General features: G+C 43.9%; 1 protein-coding gene and 1 long non-coding RNA gene across 11 annotated transcripts in view; one reads left to right on the plus strand and one right to left on the minus strand.

Moving 5' to 3' along the window:
* SPATA7 (spermatogenesis associated 7) overlaps positions 1-20351 on the minus strand; it is a 102426-nt gene that overhangs the window by 64531 nt on the left and 17544 nt on the right. For 4 of the 9 annotated variants that reach the window (XM_053276571.1, XM_053276580.1, XM_053276553.1 and 1 more), the window contains one exon: positions 14862-14957. The exons of 4 other annotated variants lie outside the window; for them this stretch is intronic. In XM_053276571.1, coding sequence (XP_053132546.1) covers positions 14862-14957 — 96 coding nt within the window. Of the gene's footprint in view, positions 1-1874; positions 2047-14861; positions 14958-20351 lie in introns of those variants that run through there. One more of the 9 variants, XM_053276617.1, reaches the window with a different exon arrangement.
* Positions 1665-20351, plus strand: part of LOC128336661 (uncharacterized) — a 36028-nt gene continuing 17341 nt past the window's right edge. Inside the window, exons 1-3 of one of the 2 annotated variants that reach the window (XR_008312031.1) lie at positions 1665-2112; positions 3336-3420; positions 10738-10814. This is a non-coding gene — a long non-coding RNA (uncharacterized LOC128336661). The remainder of the gene's footprint in view (positions 2113-3335; positions 3421-10737; positions 10815-20351) is intronic. The other variant, XR_008312032.1, reaches the window with a different exon arrangement.

Genomic DNA, 20351 nt, shown 5'->3' on the forward strand with positions numbered 1-20351 from the left:
GTCATCTAGATCAGGGGTGGGCAAACTTGACCCTCCAGCTGTTGTTGAACTACAACTCCTATCTTACACAGCCATAATAAACAGTGGCTGGGGACGCTGGGAACTGTAGTCCAAAAACACCTGGAGTGCCAAGTCTGCCCACACTGATTTAGATGCAGAACTTGCTAATCTACTTAAGGCAGAAGAAAGTTAGTGGTAGGGTTGCCATATTACCTAGAATGTGAGGGTATTATCTAGATTCCAGGCTTTCCATCCAGTACCCTAAGAGGTTTTTCATCTAGCCCAGGGGTAGGCAACCTTGGCTCTCCAAGTGTTGATGAACTACAACTCCCATCATCCCCAGATGGAAGTTGCAGTTCAACAATAGCTGGAGAGCCAAGGTTGCTGACCCCTGACCTAGCCCTAAGCGGTTGTTTTAAAAGCAATACAATTCTGCCCTCATCACTGAGAGGTGGAGGTGGGGGGACCCAAGAAAATATGCAGATTGCACAAGCCCTATTCTGTATGTACTCACAGATGTCTGTATTTGTGTACACAAATACGTGTACATGTCAGTACATGTGTCTGTACATGCATTCATTTTAAGTTAATCTCCTCAAACCCCTCAAATACAGTCAATTAATTAACTAAGTTAATTAATTAACTTAATTAAGTTAATCTCCCCAAAGAACCCCTCAAATACAGAGTAGAGATAGGAATGTACTACTGTATGTTAGCTGAACATAATGTGTGGATTGTACAGATTTGTATGTGTATACAATACATAAACTGAAGACTAATTCAACATAATGAATGTACACGACCTGGAGTCTTTGGAGTGGGTGGTATATTAAATGCTTCTAATAAAAAAATAAAAAATGTGTGAATAGGTTTATTGTATTCAGATAGTACTGCTCTCCACCCATCCTAAAAGAAAAGCCTCTGGTCTGATAGACAAGCAAGAGAAACAATAAGCAGCCATTCTGTTCCTTGAGTACTCTATGAGGGGGAGGGGGCAGGACCATTCCACTTACTATGCTTGTCATTTATAGCAGTGGCTGACATCACAGTGGCCATCTTAGGATGTTGATGAGCAGCAGAGCATGCGCACATGAGGGGAGAAGGAAGCCGTGTTTGCTGCTCTCCCCTCCTCACAAACATGTGCATGCTCTGTTGCTTGGCACCACTCTGGCTCAGCTCAGGGCAGCTCTGCTGTACAGGGACACAGCTTGTCTGCATCTCAAGATGGCTGCTCTGGATGTCAGCCACCAATTTTGCTCGCATAGTCCAAAACATTAGGAAGGGTAAAAAAGGGGGCAAGATGACTCATGACAGAAATACATGTACTGCATTGGACAGAAATGCTGTATTGAGCTGTCAGGTACAACAGCAACAGGTTAGTTAGAATTAAATATTACTACCGCTACTACTTCTCGGAGGCATCTGGTGGGCCACTGTGTAACAGGATGCTGGGCTAGATAGGTCTTTGGCCTGATCCAGCAGGGCTGTTCTTATGGTCTTACTACTACTACTTATATACTGCTCTTCAACATAAGTTTCCAAAGCAGTTTAGATAGATAGATAGATAGATAGATAGATAGATAGATCGATCGATAGATAGATAGATAGAAAATGTCACTTGTTCCCAAAGGGCTCACAATCTAAAAAGCAATACCAACAGCAGCCACAGGATGGATGCTGTGCTGATGTTGGATAGGGCAAAATTAAGCTACTCTGGTGTCACTGGACCCAGAGAGCGCCAAAGATTTAAGCCTGGAACCTGTTTTGAATATCAGGACACAAAGCCATAATAATAAAGGTTTGTTGCAGTGGGGTGGGAACCTGAAGAGTAACATGCTTTCAACACTGAGAAACCCCAGCCTTCTCCCAAATACCTGGGACTGGGGACAGGACTTCAAGGAAAAAACAAGCCCACTCCCATCCCCATTAGCTCAGCTGGGACCAACTGCCATTTGGCTCCTCCCCTGCCAGAACGGTCTCCTTCAACGGCCATTCCACCGAGCTGCATCGGAGTGAGAGGCAAGACGGGAAGGCCCCTCCATTGGCTTGTCTGGGACCAACTGTCATTTCAGCTCCTTCCCCTACAAAAATTTTCTTTTGCAGTTCCATTAGGTACTATGTGATTTATAAGTAGTAATAGTAGTATTAGTAGTATTAGTAGTAATATCATGAACATGCTGGTACCTAGAATTTATTTTCCCCCCTCTACCTTTCCCTTCCTTTTTTCCTTTAGTATCGAGTCTCTTAATTATTATTTTAAATTGTCCATTTCCTTGAGTACTTTGGCAGGAAGGTGCTAGACAAATGTAGATGGGCTTTTCAGGAAAGTCATAGGAACATAGGAAGCTGCCTTATACCAAGTCAGTCCACTGGTCCATCTAGCTCAGTATTGTCTGCACTGACTGGCAGTGGCTCTCCAAGGTTTTAGGCAGGAGTCTTTCCCTGCACCTACTTAGAGATGCCGTGAATTTAACTTGGGGCTTTCTGCATGCAAGGCAGGTGCTCTAGTACTGAGCTATGGCCTCATCCCCTAAAACAGTAGTTCCCAAACTGGGAGCCCTCCAGATGTTGCTGAACTACAGCTCGCTTCAACCCCAGCCACAATAAATTGTAGCTGGGGCTGATGGGAGTTGTAGTTCAGCATCATCTGGAGGCTCCCAGTTTGCGAACCACTGTCCTAAGGGGAATATCTTACAGCAAACAGCACTCACATGTAGCCTCCCTTCCAAATGCAAACCAGGGTGGACCCTGCTTAGCAAAGGGGACAATGCTTGCTCGCTACCACAAGACCAGCTCTCTTCCCTGTGAGCTGTGCTCTGGAACTGATCCAGAAGTGCACAAAGATCCAAATGAAGGAAGACATGCCCCCGGACACAAAGTCAGAGGACATTATTTATTTATCATATTTCTATACCGCCTGCTATGTGCATCTCTAGGCGGTGTACAAAATTTAAAATATTTAAAAGTCACAGATTAAGACATGACAATAAAAACAATAGAATAAAATAGTTATTAAAGTAAGTTTTTAAAATTATTAAAAATTATTAAAAATTAATTCTAACGAAAAGCCTGCGAGAACTGGAGTCTCTTGAGGTTCTTCCTGAAAACAAACAGAGAAGGAGATGCTCTTATTTCAGCAAGGAGCATATTCCCTACTGTACAGGGAATATGCTCCCTCTTGTACTGACTCTTGTAGCAGATCCAGAAGCAGGCCTCAGATCTCTTGGCAAGTGGTTTGATGATTAGACTAGATTCTCATTCTCCTTTTCTCTCTTCCTTTTCCCTCCTCCATGTGGCCCACTATCTGTTAATCCCATATATATATTTATTTCTAGAGTATCACCTTAGAAATCTGAACTACATACCCACCCACCCCCAATTACCAAAAAAAAAGAATTGCTGGGACAGAACACAAATGAGGTGAGCAAATGTCACATGCACAATTTGCATATTGCTAATTTATCTAACCTTTACAATCCTTAGACTTCTTGTCAAGAGAATTTCCTTGGAGAACTCTCTTGCTACTTTTTCTTTGTGAACTGTGAGAACTTTTAAGAATATATAAATATTCTTAATAATATTTATTTTCCTGTATCTGTGGCTTGATGGGATATTTAGATCACAATGGGTAGAAAGTTATTTTTTTTTTAAATGAAAAGCTCAGATATACAACGGGACATGAAGATGCATATATTTTATCTATATACTTCGTAGGCATGTGGTTCAGCTGTTAGTTATGGATGTGGGAAAACTGTGTTCATGGTGAACATGAATTTACTTGAAAGCCTTGGGAAAGCCACTATTCCTCAATCTCCATTCCCAGGCTGTAAATAAATAAAAAGAATAAAACTGACTGACATTACAGGGGTTGTTGTGAGGAGCCCATGTTTTAAGGACTGTACAGTATCTGGTCCAATAATTTGATGACTGAATAATAATAATAATAATAGTAATAACAACAACAACAACCATCATCATCATCATCATAGTGGCTGACATTCTGAGTAATGCAGTGCTTGTGGTAGGTTGCTGAACTAGTGCAACGTTGTGCTAGCTACTTGTGCTAAGTTTGGAGTTTGCATTCTAGACTACCGTATTTTATGGACTATAAGACGCTATGGACTATAAGACGCACCTTAATTTTAATCCAGTTTTTCAGAGTTCTAACATATTAAACTGTTATCAATAGTTTACAAAGCCAAACTAAAAAAAATAACATTTGCCATTATTTATAAAACCAAACAGACCTTTAAACAGACATTTATAAAACCAAACAGACCCAGAAAACTTTCATCTGAACTTTCCTTCTCCTCCTCCCCTCCCACTTCTTCTTCTTCATCGTCATCGTCCTCCTCCTCCTCTTCATATAGAAAATTATCTTCACTGCCATCGAGACTATTACTTATACCGCACTTCTTGAAAGATTTAACAATAATGGCATCACTCACTCTTGACCACGACTGTTTAACCCACTCACATACTTGTTTGATTGAAGGCCGTTTTAAAGCACCCTTTGGAGTAAATTGATGTTGATTTTCATCCATCATCCATTTATTCCATTCTTCTCTCATATACACTTTAAAGGGTTTATTTATTGAGACATCAAGAGGTTGCAGTTGTGATGTAAGTCCTCCAGGAATAACAGCCAGCTCTGTATTTCCTTCCCTTAATTTCTCTTTCACGGAATCTTTCAAATGGCTACTAAACTGATCTAGTACAAGCAGTGAACTCTTCTTCAATAAAGCGCCTTTTCTTCTTTCCCACACTTTGGTAATCCATAATTTCATACCAGCCTCATCCATCCAACCCTTTTGATGTACGTGAACAACTACGCCCGGCGGTATCTCAGATGGTTTTGGAATTGTTTTACGCTTGAAAATTGTCATTGGAATAAGTTTAGTGCCATCGGCACAACATGAAAGGACAACAGCCAGTGCATTTTTTCATGCCCACTCGTTTTAATTGTTACAGTTTTATCACCTTTCATGGCAACGGTTCTGTTATTCGGTACATCAAATGTCAAAGGAGTTTCATCCATATTTGCGATTTGTCCTAGTTTCACACTGGTTTTCTTTTGATGAAGAATGATAAAGAGATGGAAAGACAATATTTTCTCTTCATACTCTTGTGGCATTTTCTATGATATTTTGGTTTTGCTTCGCATGCTAAGACAATGGCGCTTCATAAACCTATAACACCAACCTAATCCACCTTGAAAATCTGTTAGGTTACACTTTTGCGCAAGCTTATGTGCGTGTATTTGAATCATCTTCGTTGTAATTCCAATGCCATTTTCACGGTGTCCTTGAATCCATTTCAGAATGTCATCTTCTAGTTTAGGCCATTTTGCAGTTAGTCCTCTATTTGCACATTTTGTCTTCTTCATTTTTTCTAGTTCATCCTTAGCAGCCCGCCAATCGTGAATGTTTTTTTCTGTCGTTGGAGGGCCGAAGTGTCGCTCTGCTGTCCTGTTCCCATGTTCTTCAGTGTATTTAATCACATTGAGTTTAAATCCCGCATTGTATGAATGCCTTTTCGTTTTCTCCATGATCGGTAACACGAGGGTGCAATCACTGTACCAAAAAATCCTGCTAGCTCCAGGGCCATTTTGCAGTTAGTCCTCTATTTGCACATTTTGTCTTATTCATTTTTTCTAGTTCATCCTTAGCAGCCCGCCAATCGTGAATGTTTTTTTCTGTCGTTGGAGGGCCGAAGTGTCGCTCTGCTGTCCTGTTCCCATGTTCTTCAGTGTATTTAATCACATTGAGTTTAAATCCCGCATTGTATGAATGCCTTTTCGTTTTCTCCATGATCGGTAACACGAGGGTGCAATCACTGTACCGAAAAGTCCTGCTAGCTCCAGGAAAGGACTCTCAGCCTTGCTTCAGTTTGTTCTCCTTTCTTCTTGCCTCAGATAAGTCCTCTTTCAATTGCTCCTACTCCACTCCTTGTTTTCTCTTCAACCTCGCGTCTGACCCTATTTTAAAAAAAAACCTCTTTCGTTTTCGAGCTTTCCTTCTCCTCTCGCCTCCATCTCCCCTCCAAGCCCTCCCATCGTGCCCCGCTCTGTCCTTTCCCTCCTTCTGCCATGGAGCAGAGCAGAGTGCCTTGTTTGAAGGGCCTTAGGCCCAGAACGGAGAAAGCGAGGGTGCAAACGGCGAAAGCGGACCACTCCGCTGCGAGCGTGGCCGCCGCCAAGCATGCCTCAGCCGCACCCAGGACCACCGCGTCCCCTCCGGGTGAAGGGCCATCCACGGCAACGCTTCCCACTGCCGAAGTGGGCACCTCGAAGACGGGCTGCCGCGGCGTGTGCAGGCGCGCACAGCAACGGCTGCCATTTTGACTCGGCCTTCGAGGCTGATGCGGACCAGGCGAAGACCCAGCGGCAGCGGAGGGCCCAGGTCCTGGAAGCTTTTGCGGCGGCACGATCCTCGGAGGCCACCGGCTCGTCGGGGGAGGGGGAGGAGTCCACGGCCCAAGCGGCGGAGGGTGAGCTGGAGCGGCAGTCCCCAGGTGGCACGGGGTTAATAGAGGGTCGCCCCAACCCCCTCCTTTAGTATCGGTACAGGCTTTGCCAGGGGATAGCCCCCCCCCCTCAAACCTGTTGGGCAGGCTTACGAGTATAAGACGCACCTGAATTTTGGCTGATATTTTTCGAGGAAAAAAGTGCGTCTTATAATCTGTAAAATACGGTAGTGTTGTGCAACCTCAAGCATGCCTGGGCAACAGTTGTTGTGCAACCTGTGGCATGCTTTATTTGTTTTAAAAGGTACTTTTGAGCAACAGAGCAATTCCTCAAATCCCTGTTTTTTTAACGCAAATATGCAATCTGCACAGTGGAAAAAATGGGACTACGACTAAATGTCAAGAAGACTAAACTAATGACAACGGGTACAGCAACCAGGTTCAGAATTGATAATGAAGACACTGAAGTGGTGGATAGCTTCTGCCTTTTAGGATCAACGGTCAAAAGTAAAGGATCCAGCAGTCAAGAAATACGCTGCAGACTAGCATTTGGTAAGGTTGCAATGAAGGACTTGGAAAGGATATTTAGATGCCATGATGTGTCTGTTTTCCCCGTAACACTCTTATAGTTGCCAAAGCTGGACTTTGAAGAAGCAAGATAGAAAAAGTATTGACACTTTTGAACTTTTGTGCTGGAGAAGACTTTTGAGGATACCATGGACAGCCAGGAAAACAAACAAATGGATCATAGAACAAATCAATCCAGAATTTTCACTCGAGGCACAAATGACCAGGCTCAAACTATCATACTACATACATATTATGTGAAAACCCAGCTCCCTTGAGAAGTCCATAATGCTGGGACAAGTTGAAGGAAAGAGAAGAAGAGGATGACTAGCAGCAAGATGGATGGACTCAATTACGACAGCAATGACTGCACCACTGAAAGACCTTAAAGGCCAAGTCAAAGACAGATCATCCTGGAAATAATCTATCTATGTAGTCACTAAGAATTTGTATACTGCCCTAAGCCATTTTGGAAGGGCAGTATACAAATCAAATCAAATAAATAAATAATAAATAAGAGTCAACACCAACTTGACGACACTTAATCAATCAAATCATCATCATCATCATCAATTCAATTTCTATACCGCCCTTCCAAAAATGGCTCAGGGCAGTTTATATAGAGAAATAATAAATAAATAAGATGGATCCCTGTCCCCAAAGGGCTCACAATCTAAAAGAAAAAGACATCAGCAACAGTCACTGGAGGTACTGTGCTGGGGGTGGATATGAGCCAGCATGGTGTAGTGGTTAGAGTGCTGGACTAGGACCGGGGAGACCAGAGTTCAAATCCCTATTCAGCCATGATACTAGCTGGGTGACTCTGGGCCCGTCACTTCTCTCTCAGCCTAACCTACTTCACAGGGTTGTTGTGAGGAGAAACTCAAGTATATAGTACACCGCTCTGGGCTCCTTGGAGGAACAGTGGAATATAAAATGTAAATAAATAAAAAAATATGGCCAATTACTCTCCCTCTGCGAAATAAAGAGAACCACCACATTAAAAGGTGCCTCTTTGCCAAGTTAGCAGGGGTTAGCGCAAATGCAATCTGCACTAGCACAACTTTTCTTTTTAAGCACAACTTTTTTTGTCAAGCACTTCATTACTCAGGATATTTGGCTGATAACATAATATAGCATAACATAACATAACAATTTGCACTGATGCAAATCAGAGAAGAGGGAACATCTTGGGCAGAGCATTGATTGCGCTTTTTGCCTCTGCCCCACCTTCTCCAGGTGTGTACCATCTATGGGGCTGCTTCTGCTGCTTTAAAACTCAGGCTGAGCCAGGGGTGCGAGCCTCTTGGCGCAAAGCAAAGGGCGAGAGCACAAGGGCTCTCGTCCTTGTGGCTCTCAGCCTTGGGGATGGAAGATCTTCCTGACATGACTCCTATCCAGAAGTCAGCATAAATTTTTTGAGTCCTGGATTTGGTTTTGTTAAGTTGTGGAGCTGTGGTTGGTTGGACTGAGGGATGTGTCTGGGAGAGCAGGAAAGTGGGGTTGGTGTGGGGGCAGCAATATCACTGGTAGTGGGCAGAGGGAGATATGGTGGTGGGAGTTGGGCTGGCCGTTACAGGGGGAAACGGTCCAGGCAACTGAGGCCTGTTCCTTTTCCCAGCTCTTCTCCCAACCCTGAGACCCCTGGGAGCTCTGAGAACACTCCCTTGAGGATTAGGGTGCTGCTGCTGAATGCCAGGTCAGTTAATGCTAAAACATCTCTCATCCACGATTTGATTGCGGATGAGCATGCTGATCTGGTATGTTTGATGAAGATCTGGTTGGATGCGCTGGGCGGGGTTGGTCTCTCTCAGCTCTGTCCTCCAGGTTTCCTGAGTGTGCAGCAGCCCCGCCTAGAGGTTCGGGAAGGGGGCATTGCAGTCATATATCAAGAGACCCTCCTCATTTCCAGGTGCCCAGTCAGGCAATCTCAGAATTTCAAGTGTTTGTCCTTGAGGGTGGGCCTCCGAGATAGGCTGGGGATTCTGTTGGTGTATCGACCACCCTGCTGCACTTCAGTCTCCCTACCTGAGCTGGCAGGAGTGGTCTCGGAGGTGGCTTTGGGTTCCCCCAAACATATTGTTCTAGGGGATTTCAATGTCCACGCTGAGGCCCCCCAGTGGGTTTGGCTCAGGATTTCATGGCTTCCATGGCAACCATGGGACTGTCTCAACTGGTATCAGGCCCTACCCACATGGCAGGACACACTCTGGATCTGGTTTTTGCTGACCGGGGAATAAATGATCTGGAGGTGGGGGAGTTTGAGAAAACTCCCTTGTCATGGACAGATCATCATCTGGTGGGGTTTAGTTTGACAGCTCCGTCTGCCCTCTGCAGGGGTGGTGGACCAATTAGAATGGTCTGCCCCCTGGAGGCTTATGGATCCGCTTGGATTCCAGATGGCCCTCGGGAAGTTTCCAGTGTCCAGTGCTGGTGACCCTGTCAAGGCCCTGGTTGATCTCTGGAATGGAGAGACAACCCGGGCTGTTGACACGGTTGCTCCTAAACGCTCTCTCAGGCTTGGAGGAGCCCGTTTGGCTCCTTGGTTTTCCTCGGAGCTTAGGGCAATGAAACAACTTGGACGACGGCTGGAACGATGCTGGAGGAAGAGTCGTACTGAATCCGACTGAACACGGGCTAGAGCCCATTTTAGAGACTACTCCGTGGCAGTGGGGGTGGCGAAGAAATGTTTTTTCTCTTCCTCCATTGCACCTGCTCAGTGCAAACAAACAGAGCTGTTTCGTGTGGCAAAAACATGCTCCACACATCCCCCTAGGTAATGGGGGAGGAATCATCTACAGCCCATTGTGATCAGTTTGCTTGCCACTTTGCAGATAAAGTCACTTGCATCCATCCTGACCTGGACTCCAGTGTTTTGGCAGTTCCGGCAGACATGCCTCTGGTACCATCTGGTCCTGTTGTGTTGGATTCTTTTCAGTTGGTACAGCCTGAGGATGTGGACAAGATCCTGTGTGATGTGTGAGCGACACCGTGCGCTCTGGACCCTTGCCCTTCATGGCTAATAAAAGCTGCCAGGGAGGGTACAGGCAGACGGTTGGAGTTGATCATTAATGCTTCATTAAGAGAGGGCAGGATGCCATCGTGCCTCAAGGAGGCGGTGGTAAGACCATTATTTAAAAAGGCCTCCCTTGATTCCTCCAACCTGGACAACGATAGACCTGTATCTAACCTTTCCTTTTGGGGCAAGGTGATAGAGCGTGTGGTGGCATCCCAGCTGCAGAGGGTCTTGGATGATACAGATTATCTGGACCCTTTTCAATCTGGCTTCCGCACCGGATATGGGACTGAAACTGTTTTGATTGCTCTAGTGGGTTACCTTTGCTGGGAGCTAGACAGAGGGAGTGCGTCCCTGTTGGTTCTGCTGGACCTCTTGGCGGCGTTCGATACCATTGAACATAGTATCCTTCTGAACCACCTCTTGAGTATGGGAATTGAGTATGGAGGTACTGTATTGGAGTGGCTCCGTTCCTTTTTGGGGGGGAGGGTCCAGAAGGTGGTGCTTGGGGACTACTGCTTGGTCCTGTGGCCATTGGCCTGTGGGGTCCCGCAGGGCTCGGTCTTGTCCCCCATGCTGTTTAACATCTACGTGAAGCCGCTAGGAGATGTCATCTGGAGACTTGGACTGAGATGTCAGCAATATGCGGATGACACTCAGCTCTATCTCTCCTTGTCACCTGATCCTAGGGAGATGGTGGATGTCCTGAATCGGGGATTGGAGGCCGTGATGGGCTGGATGTGGACTGAATCCAGACAAGACGGAGGTAATGTTGGTCAGTAGGAGAGCCAATTGGGATGAGGAGATTTCACCGGTTCTGGATGGGGTTGCACCCCCCTTGAAGGAGCAAGTACGCACTTGGGGGTACTATTGGACCCGGCTCTGCTTTTGGAAGCTCAGGTGGAGGTGGTGGCCAGGGGTGCCTTTGCACAGCTTCGGCTAGTGAGCCAGCTGCGTCCCTTTCTCGAGAAGGCAGATCTGGCCACAATTACCTATGCCTTAGTCACATCACAGCCGGATTATTGTAATGCACTCTACGTGGGGCTGCCCTTAAAGAATATCCGGAAACTGCAGCTTGTACAAAATGCGGCAGCTAGGGTTCTATCTGCAGCTGCCCGGTGTGATCACATCAGACCTATTTTGAAAGAGCTGCACTGGGTTACCAGTGTGTTTCCAGGTCCAATTCAAGGTGCTGGTTTTGACCTTTAAAGCCCTTAACGGTTTGGGCCTGGGATACCTGAGGGACCGCCTGTTGCCAAGGGTTGCTGCCCATTTGGCAAGATAATCTGAGGGGGCTCTGCTCCGGGTGCCGACAATGAGGGAAGCTCGGTTGTCGTGCACGCAGGACAGGACCTTCTCTGTTGCTGCCCCCAGGCTTTGGAATGCTCTCCCAGTGGCCATTCACTCCTCGGACTCCATCACAGTTTTTAGAAAGCTGGTTAAATCTTGGCTTTTTATCCAGGCCTTTACATGATTGTTTTATTGCTGCTTCTGTGTGTTTTTATCCATGTATAGTTTTTGTGCTTGTATATTATATATTTTAAATCAAATTTGTTTTTATATTTTTAGCTTAATTACTTTTAACTGTTATTTTTTAAATATGTGTTTTAACTTTTGTAAACCACCTTGGGATTGTTTTTAATGAAAGGCGGTATATAAATTTAACAATAAATTTAAAAAATAAAATAAATCCAAAGCTTGCAATAAAACATTACACATTTGATCTAATTATTTGATGCAGATTTCATTAAACAAAATCAGATTGCACAAATATTTTCTGTTGGATTTGGAAAACAGGATGCAGAAGGAAGATTTAAAAGCTGTCTTTTGTCATTTATGTGGCAAGTGAATTGGTGTGTATGCTAGTTTGGACCGACTGGCCAAAACCATTAACCTGAATGAAATGGCTTCACATAAGAATTTTCCCTTACTGAAGAATTTATTTAATGCACAATATAAAGCAGTATTGTGAATTATCACATCTATGTGTAACTAGGTATTAAAAATTGCAATCAGAACGATATACATGAGAGGGAATTCTACTAAGTAAGATGAATAAATATCTGCAAATGGAAAGAATGCAGATTGAATTTGGAGGCCATCTTTTACTGAACACAGAGATTAAAAATAAAATTTTAAAAGAAGTTTTTCAATGATCCTGTGGGTTTAAAATGCACAAGATTTATTTTCATTCACTTCATTTTATTTCTGCTTATGACACTAACAGCTGGAACCTGTTTGTAAAACATGGGAAACTGAGAAAAAAATTATATAGAACCACATAGTGTGATTGCACAGAGAGTTAAAATGGGAGTGTACTGAAGCAATGCAAAAAAAAAAAAAAAGTGGGTGGTATGAGGGAAAGAATTAATGCTACAAATATTAATTAGGATACAGCACTGTCTTGGGAGAATAAATATCTGTTCAGTGATCCAACAAATGGCAAATTATGAAGCTTCATTATATTAAATCTTCAGGCTGACACATTGGCGCAGACTGCATTCAGTATAGTGCTTTTATTTTTGCTATGATTTCCAGAGGATAAAAATCTTCTAAAAATACACAGATACTAGAGCTAGTGATTCAATCTAGCATTTAAAATACCTAGAAGAATGTTGGCAAGTACAAGTGTTGGGACTTTTCTTTTTATTCTAAAATGGCAGACTTTAAATATTAGAGCGATTATTTTATAAAAACTGAATTAAAGGAAAATGCATTTCTAACTATCCATTCCATGTATGAGATGAATAGCGGGGGGAAAGAAAGAGGTTGAACTTTCAATTCAAACACAGAAAATACCGCACAGATGTGGGCAAGTCTATACATAGCATTGGTGGCCAACCTGTGACACCAATGCCTCTAGAATAGCACTTTATGACATTCTGTCTGTTTACAGTCTTTCTGTTTGTAGATTACTTTATCTAATATAATGCTTCACGGCCTTTATATATATATTAAAGGTATAAATTTAGTAAAATCTTAGTCTAGTGATAGATACAGGAGAACCTCCATATTCGTGGGGGTTCCGTTCTCCACTACTGCCGTGGATATGGAAACCGTGAATACAGAGTCATTGGGGTAATGCAGATCAGGGTGTTAAGTTTCTGGTGGGCGTAAAAAGTCGCAAAAAGGGGGGTTAAAGGCCCAATAAATGTGGGGGAAGTGGCCTACTCTGCATCCTGCCTCCCCAGCAGTCCAACAGTGCCCTCCAATATTTAAAAATTGGCCAGAAATTTTGTTTTTTTCTGGCCTTTTTCTTTTTGCAAAAGGAGCCATTTTGAGGCTCTCAATCTCAAAATAGTGGCCTCAAAATCTGAGGTAATTTCCATCCAACCCTGACCAGAGGATATGCAGAATTAACCCTCCCCCCACCCCACATATACCAAGGTTGGGTGTCAATTACCTGACTGCGGATACACAAAACCATGGATACCAAATCAGTGATTAACGAAGTTCTCCAGTACTTGTTTTAACTTTCTATTTGTATTTACAAATAAACAAAAAGGGGTAAAAACTTTCTATTTGTAGGGAAGAGGCTGCAGCTCAAAGGAAAAGTACCCATTTTTCATGCACAAGGTCTTATACTCAATCCCTGGCATCTCCAGGTAGGACTGGAAAAAACCTCCTTCAGAAATCCTAGAGAGCTGCTGCCAGTCAGTGTAGACAATACTGAGCTAGATGGATCAATGGTCTGACTCAGTATAAGGCAGCTTCATATATTCGTCTTCTCACACTCTGGAAGGCACTTGTTGTACACTTGTAAAAACATATTAGCCACCATGGCTTGTAACTTTCCAAGCACTAACTCCACCATGCTGGCACCACAACTGCATGACATTTCTATGTTCTGGGCGTACAGTGCCTTGCACACTATTGGTAATAAACATATAGCATAGTGCTCTACAATTCCCAGGTGCAGCTCACCATGGTGCCTGGAAATTTAAGCATGATACCTGAGTCAGACAATGGATGGACGTGACCAGGAGGAGGAATGAGCAAGCAACACAGGGGGTGGTCTGCTCCTTCCTCCTGCTGGTGACGTTGATCCATCACCTGCCTGAGCAAGATAGACACAATCAGGAGGAGGAGGGAGCAACCCACCCCTGCCTTTCTTGCTCACTCCTCCTCACTGCATCCATCTGTGTCAGGCAGGCGATGGACTGATGTTACCTGAGGAATAGTGAGTATACAAAGTGGGGGCAGGTTGCTCCCACCTATCCCATGTCACCTCCATCTCTCACCAGCCTGAGCCACACAGATATGACCAGGAGGAGAAGCAAGGAAGCAGTACAGATCACAGAAGTCGGAAGTGAATTATGAAGCTGCCTTGTACTGAATAATCTATCTTGTACTAATCCATGGAGCCCAGTACTGTCTACTCTAATAGGCACCAGCTCCGAAGGATGAGTGACCTTTCTCATCATCTGCTACCTGCTCCTTTAAATGGAGATGCCAGGTACTGAATCTGGGACCTTCTCTGTGAAAGGCATCTGCTCTATCACTGAGCAATGACCTCTCTCCAGCAGTAGAGCATATCTGATATATACTGCTGCCCCCTCCCAATTTGAATCAGAGAGCACATGTGCCTCCAGAACCTTGCTTTCTGACCACAGGAAGCACCACTCCAATACCGTCTGAATCTTGCTCTCTGATGGCCCCAGATGTCTAGCTGTCCCGAGAGGCTGCAGCACACCACCCAAGAGGCGGACCTCATGGTCTTGCTACATGTACACCCCCCAAATTAAAATAACATGCACATTAAAAAGTGTGTGCGTGCGCGGGGAGGGGGGCATTCACATGTGTACAATTTTACCTTTGGCTTGAAGGATTTTATTGTAATGGACAGCCATGTGATCCCTGATCAGGTACTGATTACTTAGTCTGCGGGAGGAGGAGTCAATGCAGAAAGCTGTAAAATTAAAATGCATATGATCATTACAAGGTGCCAGTAATGTTGACCTGCAATTGCAAATACAAGTAAAGTGTTCGAAACAATGGTGGCATTGGAACCCTCAAAGTGAGTGGGGTGGGAAAAAGCAAGATGGCGTCTGGAACAAAAACTCCTGACTAAACCAGCTGTCAGGGTTTTCAACAATCATTTGGTCCTATCACCTCCCATTGGTCAGATGGGAGGTCGGTATGTGTGCGGGGCTTGGTCTTCCTCCCAGAGGTGGGAGTCGGGGGGGGGGTCTTCAGACCATGAAAAGTCTGGAAAACCCCAGATGAACATCTGGAGAGACCTTTCGGCAATCATCAAACCGAAGAGAGGCATTCCACCGCCAAAGTACAGACGACCTGCTCTATTCTCTTTATCTTACCTAATGAATCTCTGAGATGTCCACGGCCGTGAGTTTGGCAGATCTACGGTTTCTTTCTTTCTATTGAAAGCTCTTGCCAATTTTCTGCTATCTTTACTTTGCTGGAGATCTCAGCATTCCAATGCTAACAGCTTTCAGTTTTGTCTTGAAGAGTTTTTTTAAAAATGCCTGATATCCCAGCAATTACTTATTTCTTACTTTAATCTTGAACTCTAAACCATTTATAGCTTTCATCGGAGATCATTATGGGATTTTTGTTGTTCTTGCCCCGCCCACTTAAAACTGTTTGTGAATACCCGCCCCTCCCCCCACCCCCCACTCACCTTGAACTTCCCGGCAGACAGGAACTTACTATGGAGAAGAGGAATGGAGAAGAAGATAGACTTTGAGAGAAGTATGCTTTTTTTCTTTTTTCTTTTGATTCAGTGTTTTTATTTTATTGTTTTACAAGGCCACATGTATAACCGGGATACGTATGTCTTACAAAGCCCTGCGTGGAAAAATTCTGCTTACCTGCTTGCTGGGAGGCTCGACTCTAGAAGACTTTGCTTTGAATTAAGAGTTTCATTTACAATTCCTTCTGTTTGCATGGCCGAAAGTGTTTTATGGCTGAACAATTACCTTTTTGCCACTAATTATCTAAGCTCTAATGGGGGAAATGAAAGTGTTGGAAAAAGAGTTTGCTTCTTTCATGCCAAGACTCTGACTTTATCTTGACGAATTCCCATACATATCACCTGGCTGAGCTGGAGCGGTGAAGATTTATTATTCCTCATTCCTCTCATTCCTCCTTACTTTCACTTTTACTGAATGCTGATCTCATTAAAGACAGGCTGGGCTAACCGGTATGGGGAGAGACTGTTAAGATGTGTTTTACTATGAGATAAATTCAGAAGATTCTACCAGAACGGACCTGAAAGTTTTAACTTTATTTGAAAGTTTACTTGCCTCCGTTGTTTACCTTTTATGGGTGTATTAATAGAACTATTTGGCTTTGGGAACTACAACTACAGTGAGGTTTTACGCGGAATGATTTCAACTGGAGCGATTTCTCTTAGAAGAAACCTGATAACCGTTTGTTTTAGCCTCAGAAGTTAGTTCCGGCATTGCTTAGTCTCTCCCCTATGAAAGAATGTCCTTGGACATTGTTTCTAACATTTCAAATTAACCCTTTGTGGTGTGAGTGGGAAGATTCTCAAAGCCTTAAAATTTTAAGGCTGGTTTCTCCCCTTTTTTCTATCTATTTAAAGGTTCTAACTTTGAGTATATATCATACCTTTTTAATTGGCCCTTCAGTGTATTCCCTGTCCACATAGGGTGCAATACTGAAATAACCCCAAAGTTCAAAGTCTTAACCTAAAGAATTAATACATACCATTAGAAAAGAAACTGAAATATATGTGAATATTTAGGGTAGTATTTTAGGATGGTAACCTTGAGTATAGCTTAATATTAAGCCTTATTACTTAGTCTTTCAAGGTATTCCCTGTGTTAACTGCCTTTCTTATTTCAACCATCAATATTTAGGGAGTTCTAAATAAGGTTTAATATGGGTATCAATCTAATCAGGAACTTAGTGGCATTATGAACCCGATGGTTCAAAGACCCAAGGAAATGTCACATATATCTGCTTTTGGTTCTTTTTTTGTTTTCTTGCTCTCTAAGGAAGAAATTGGGAATGGAGGATTCAGGGAAGAACTGAGAATATTTTTGAAGACTTAATTCTTAGAATCAAATTGACACAATAGTGCAAATATTTTTAAATATATGGCACAAGACTACCGGCTATCCTCTATAATAAAATGCCTTGGTGTGCGCCCATGTCTCTGCGCCTGTGTCTTTCTCGGCCGTTCTGGGCATGCACAGAGCGCATGCCCAGAATGTCCGAGAAAGATACGGCCACAGAGACACGGCTGCAGAGACACGGCGGCCATGTTGGCTCCCGGACCGCACGGAGAAAAAGTGGGGACCGGGGAGGGCAGATGCGGCAGCGGCAGGACCAGCCCAGCCGCTAAAAAGGAGGAAGAGAAGCGGGGACCGATCAGAGGCGGCAGTGGCGGGACCGGCCCTGCCACAAAAACAAAAGAAAACAAGCGGAAACCGGGGAGGGCAGAGGCGGCAAAACGAATGAGGAGAAGCGGAGACCGGGGGAGGACAGATGCGGCAGCAGCAGGACCAGCCCTGCCGCTAAAACGAAGGAGAAGAAGCGGGAACCGGGGAGGGCAGATGCGGCAGCGGCGGGACCAGCCCAGCCACTAAAAAGGAGGAAGAGAAGCGGGGACCGATCAGAGGCGGCAGTGGCGGGACCGGCCCTGCCGCAAAAACAAAATGGAACAAGCGGAAACCGGGGAGGGCAGAGGCGGCATACAAGATGTAACGGAGACACAGAACTAACAGACATATCTACACAACCCAACTAGCGCCCGTTATTTTAATGGGCTTAAAAATACTAGTACCCTATAAAATGACATCATATGTTCTGAAAGGATATGAATGACAAGCAGTTGAAGATTATGCTGTCTCTCTTTTCTTAGCTCTAGTTTATTATTCCCTTTCCCTCCCATTATGGGCTTTTGATACTAGTTATGAATACTTTATAATAACACTTTGAGAAGTTTAGCTGGATGCAAACAATTGGAAGTAAACTGCGAAGGATTAGACATCTGTATAGAGGGGTTATCTCACTGCTAAAGTTTGATAGTTTATGCTGCCAGCTGTAGGTTATAAAGATCAGTCAGGGCTGAATTTAGTCTCCCTCCATTTATCTCTCTGGCTTGTTTGTTTGACTTTCATTACATGAGGAGGGGGACTATTAGAGGTTTGGGCTGATCTTCGTTAATTATTTTACTATGGTTTTTTGAATACCAGTCTGTAATGAGATGGGATATTTGTACGTTGGTGGACATGTGGCCTTGTATTTACAACACGCATACTACTTTTGTCATGGCAGAATTCGTATTTTCAGGTATTATTCTCTTCTCCGTTGAATATTCCTGTTGGAAATCATTTTGTATACACAGTTGTCTAATAATTAATTGAATCCAGAGGGAGTGTTCCGTGAGAGTTTTAAATCCTATTCTCTCTGACAAATAGATTTATAGATGAGCCCATAGACACCGATATGTTTTTTCTGTACTGCTGTTTTTTAAATTTCCATGGATTCTTCAGGAGGTAGCTAAATTGTCTTTGGAGGAGAGAGCCAGTATGAAGGGATTGGTGAGATTTAGGGCGTGATTTGAACGCAGAGAAATGCATAACCAATTTATGTTTGGCCTGACAGTTCTTTCCTTATTGTAGTGAAATATTTTTATAATCGGAATTGAAGCACATGTTAGAGTGCTGGACTAGGACCGGGGAGACCTGAGTTCAAATCCCCATTCAGCCATGAAACTAGCTGGGTGACTCTGGGCCAGTCACTTCTCTCTCAGCCTAACCTAATTCACAGGGTTGTTGTGAAAGAGAAACTCAAGTATGTAGTACACCGCTCTGGGCTCCTTGGAGGAAGAGCGGGATATAAATGTAACAACAACAACTACTACTACTACTACTACTACTACTACTACATACCAGGACATATTTGAGACACATATCTGGGGTACATTAAAAAAAACATATATAGGTGGAGCTCATGCCACAGAGTATTGGGGACGTCTGGCTCTGCGCTTGAATTACTGGTATTATTTCTGTTTTGTACGATGCTGGTTCTCTCCTCCTTAGATTACCTGACAGTAGGATGATCAACCAGGTCTGGGCTGTTTTTTTCTCCCTTTCCCCCTCCCTTTAGGGTTAGGGTTCAAGACACTTTAATAGATAGCTACTGATACCTAGTTATGGACTTTCTTTCAATACTACTGTATTTTTCTTCTGTCTTGGTTTTGATGAATAAGACTCTGTATGTTGTTTGGTTTTGTTGGACTCTAAGAGATGTAACCTTTCTGTTTCCACTTATTATACTAATAAAAGCATTTTTTAAAAACCAAGAAACAAAAAACAAAGTGAATGGGGTGGGGTGCGGGAATCCACCAGGAACTTGCCCTACATATGCCTCCCTGAAAAGAATAAATGGTGTGAACAGAATTAATGACACTGCTCCTGGACAGCTCCCATTCATTTCAATGAGGCCTGCAAAGGAAAGCACTGTGGCTGCTGGGAGGAACTTATAGTGTCACATAAGCTCAGGCTTATATCTGAGCTTATATGACACAGGCTTTGTCACAGCACAGGCTTTCAAAATGTATTTTGAAACCAGGGCATGGGTCTAGCTCTGCCCTCATTACCTCCATTGTGCCTTTCCCTGAAGCAGCTTCACAAACAGGACACATGTCTACAGGGCAATAGTGACAGAACTGTTATGGATTTGCTGAAGTCAGGAGCATTCAAACCTGCTATGAGGAGTGTGTTCTACAACAAAAGATGGTCATTTTGCAAACATCATCTAAGCTAGGCCCCGGAGAATGGACCTGAACACCAGATGCTGTAACGTTACTGGCAGGTGTGAGCCTGATCAACAGTCTGGATGGGAGAGAATTGGAAGTCCTATATAAGAGCAATATTTTATGAAAGTCTCATCTAAGTTTATCTCCTTATCTTAATTGTTTCCGTTGACAGTAGGCTTAAATAGATTAAAGCCGATTTAGGATTTCAAACATAAGATTTACACACACTAGCTGACATTCAGAGCACTGAACTACAGATGTGCATGACTGGCTTGGGCAGCTGCCGGCGAGGCATGGAGCAGTTCCCTTAAAAAGCAGGCAAGGAGCTCCTTACTGGCTCGTCTGCTGTCCTACTGCTTTCCTGGTGGCGGTGCCCACTCTTCAAAAGGCCAAACACAGCTGCATCACTGTTCCCTGCAGCCTCCATGCAGCATTGGCACACACATGGTCGGTGTGCATGCTCGCTGGCCATGTGCATACTGATGCTGCATGGAGGCTGCAGGGAACAGCAACACTGCCACGCACGGCCTTTCCCAATGCCTTTTCAGA

This window comes from Hemicordylus capensis, chromosome 1 (assembly GCF_027244095.1).
Source record: "Hemicordylus capensis ecotype Gifberg chromosome 1, rHemCap1.1.pri, whole genome shotgun sequence".
NCBI classification, from domain to species: domain Eukaryota; kingdom Metazoa; phylum Chordata; class Lepidosauria; order Squamata; family Cordylidae; genus Hemicordylus; species Hemicordylus capensis.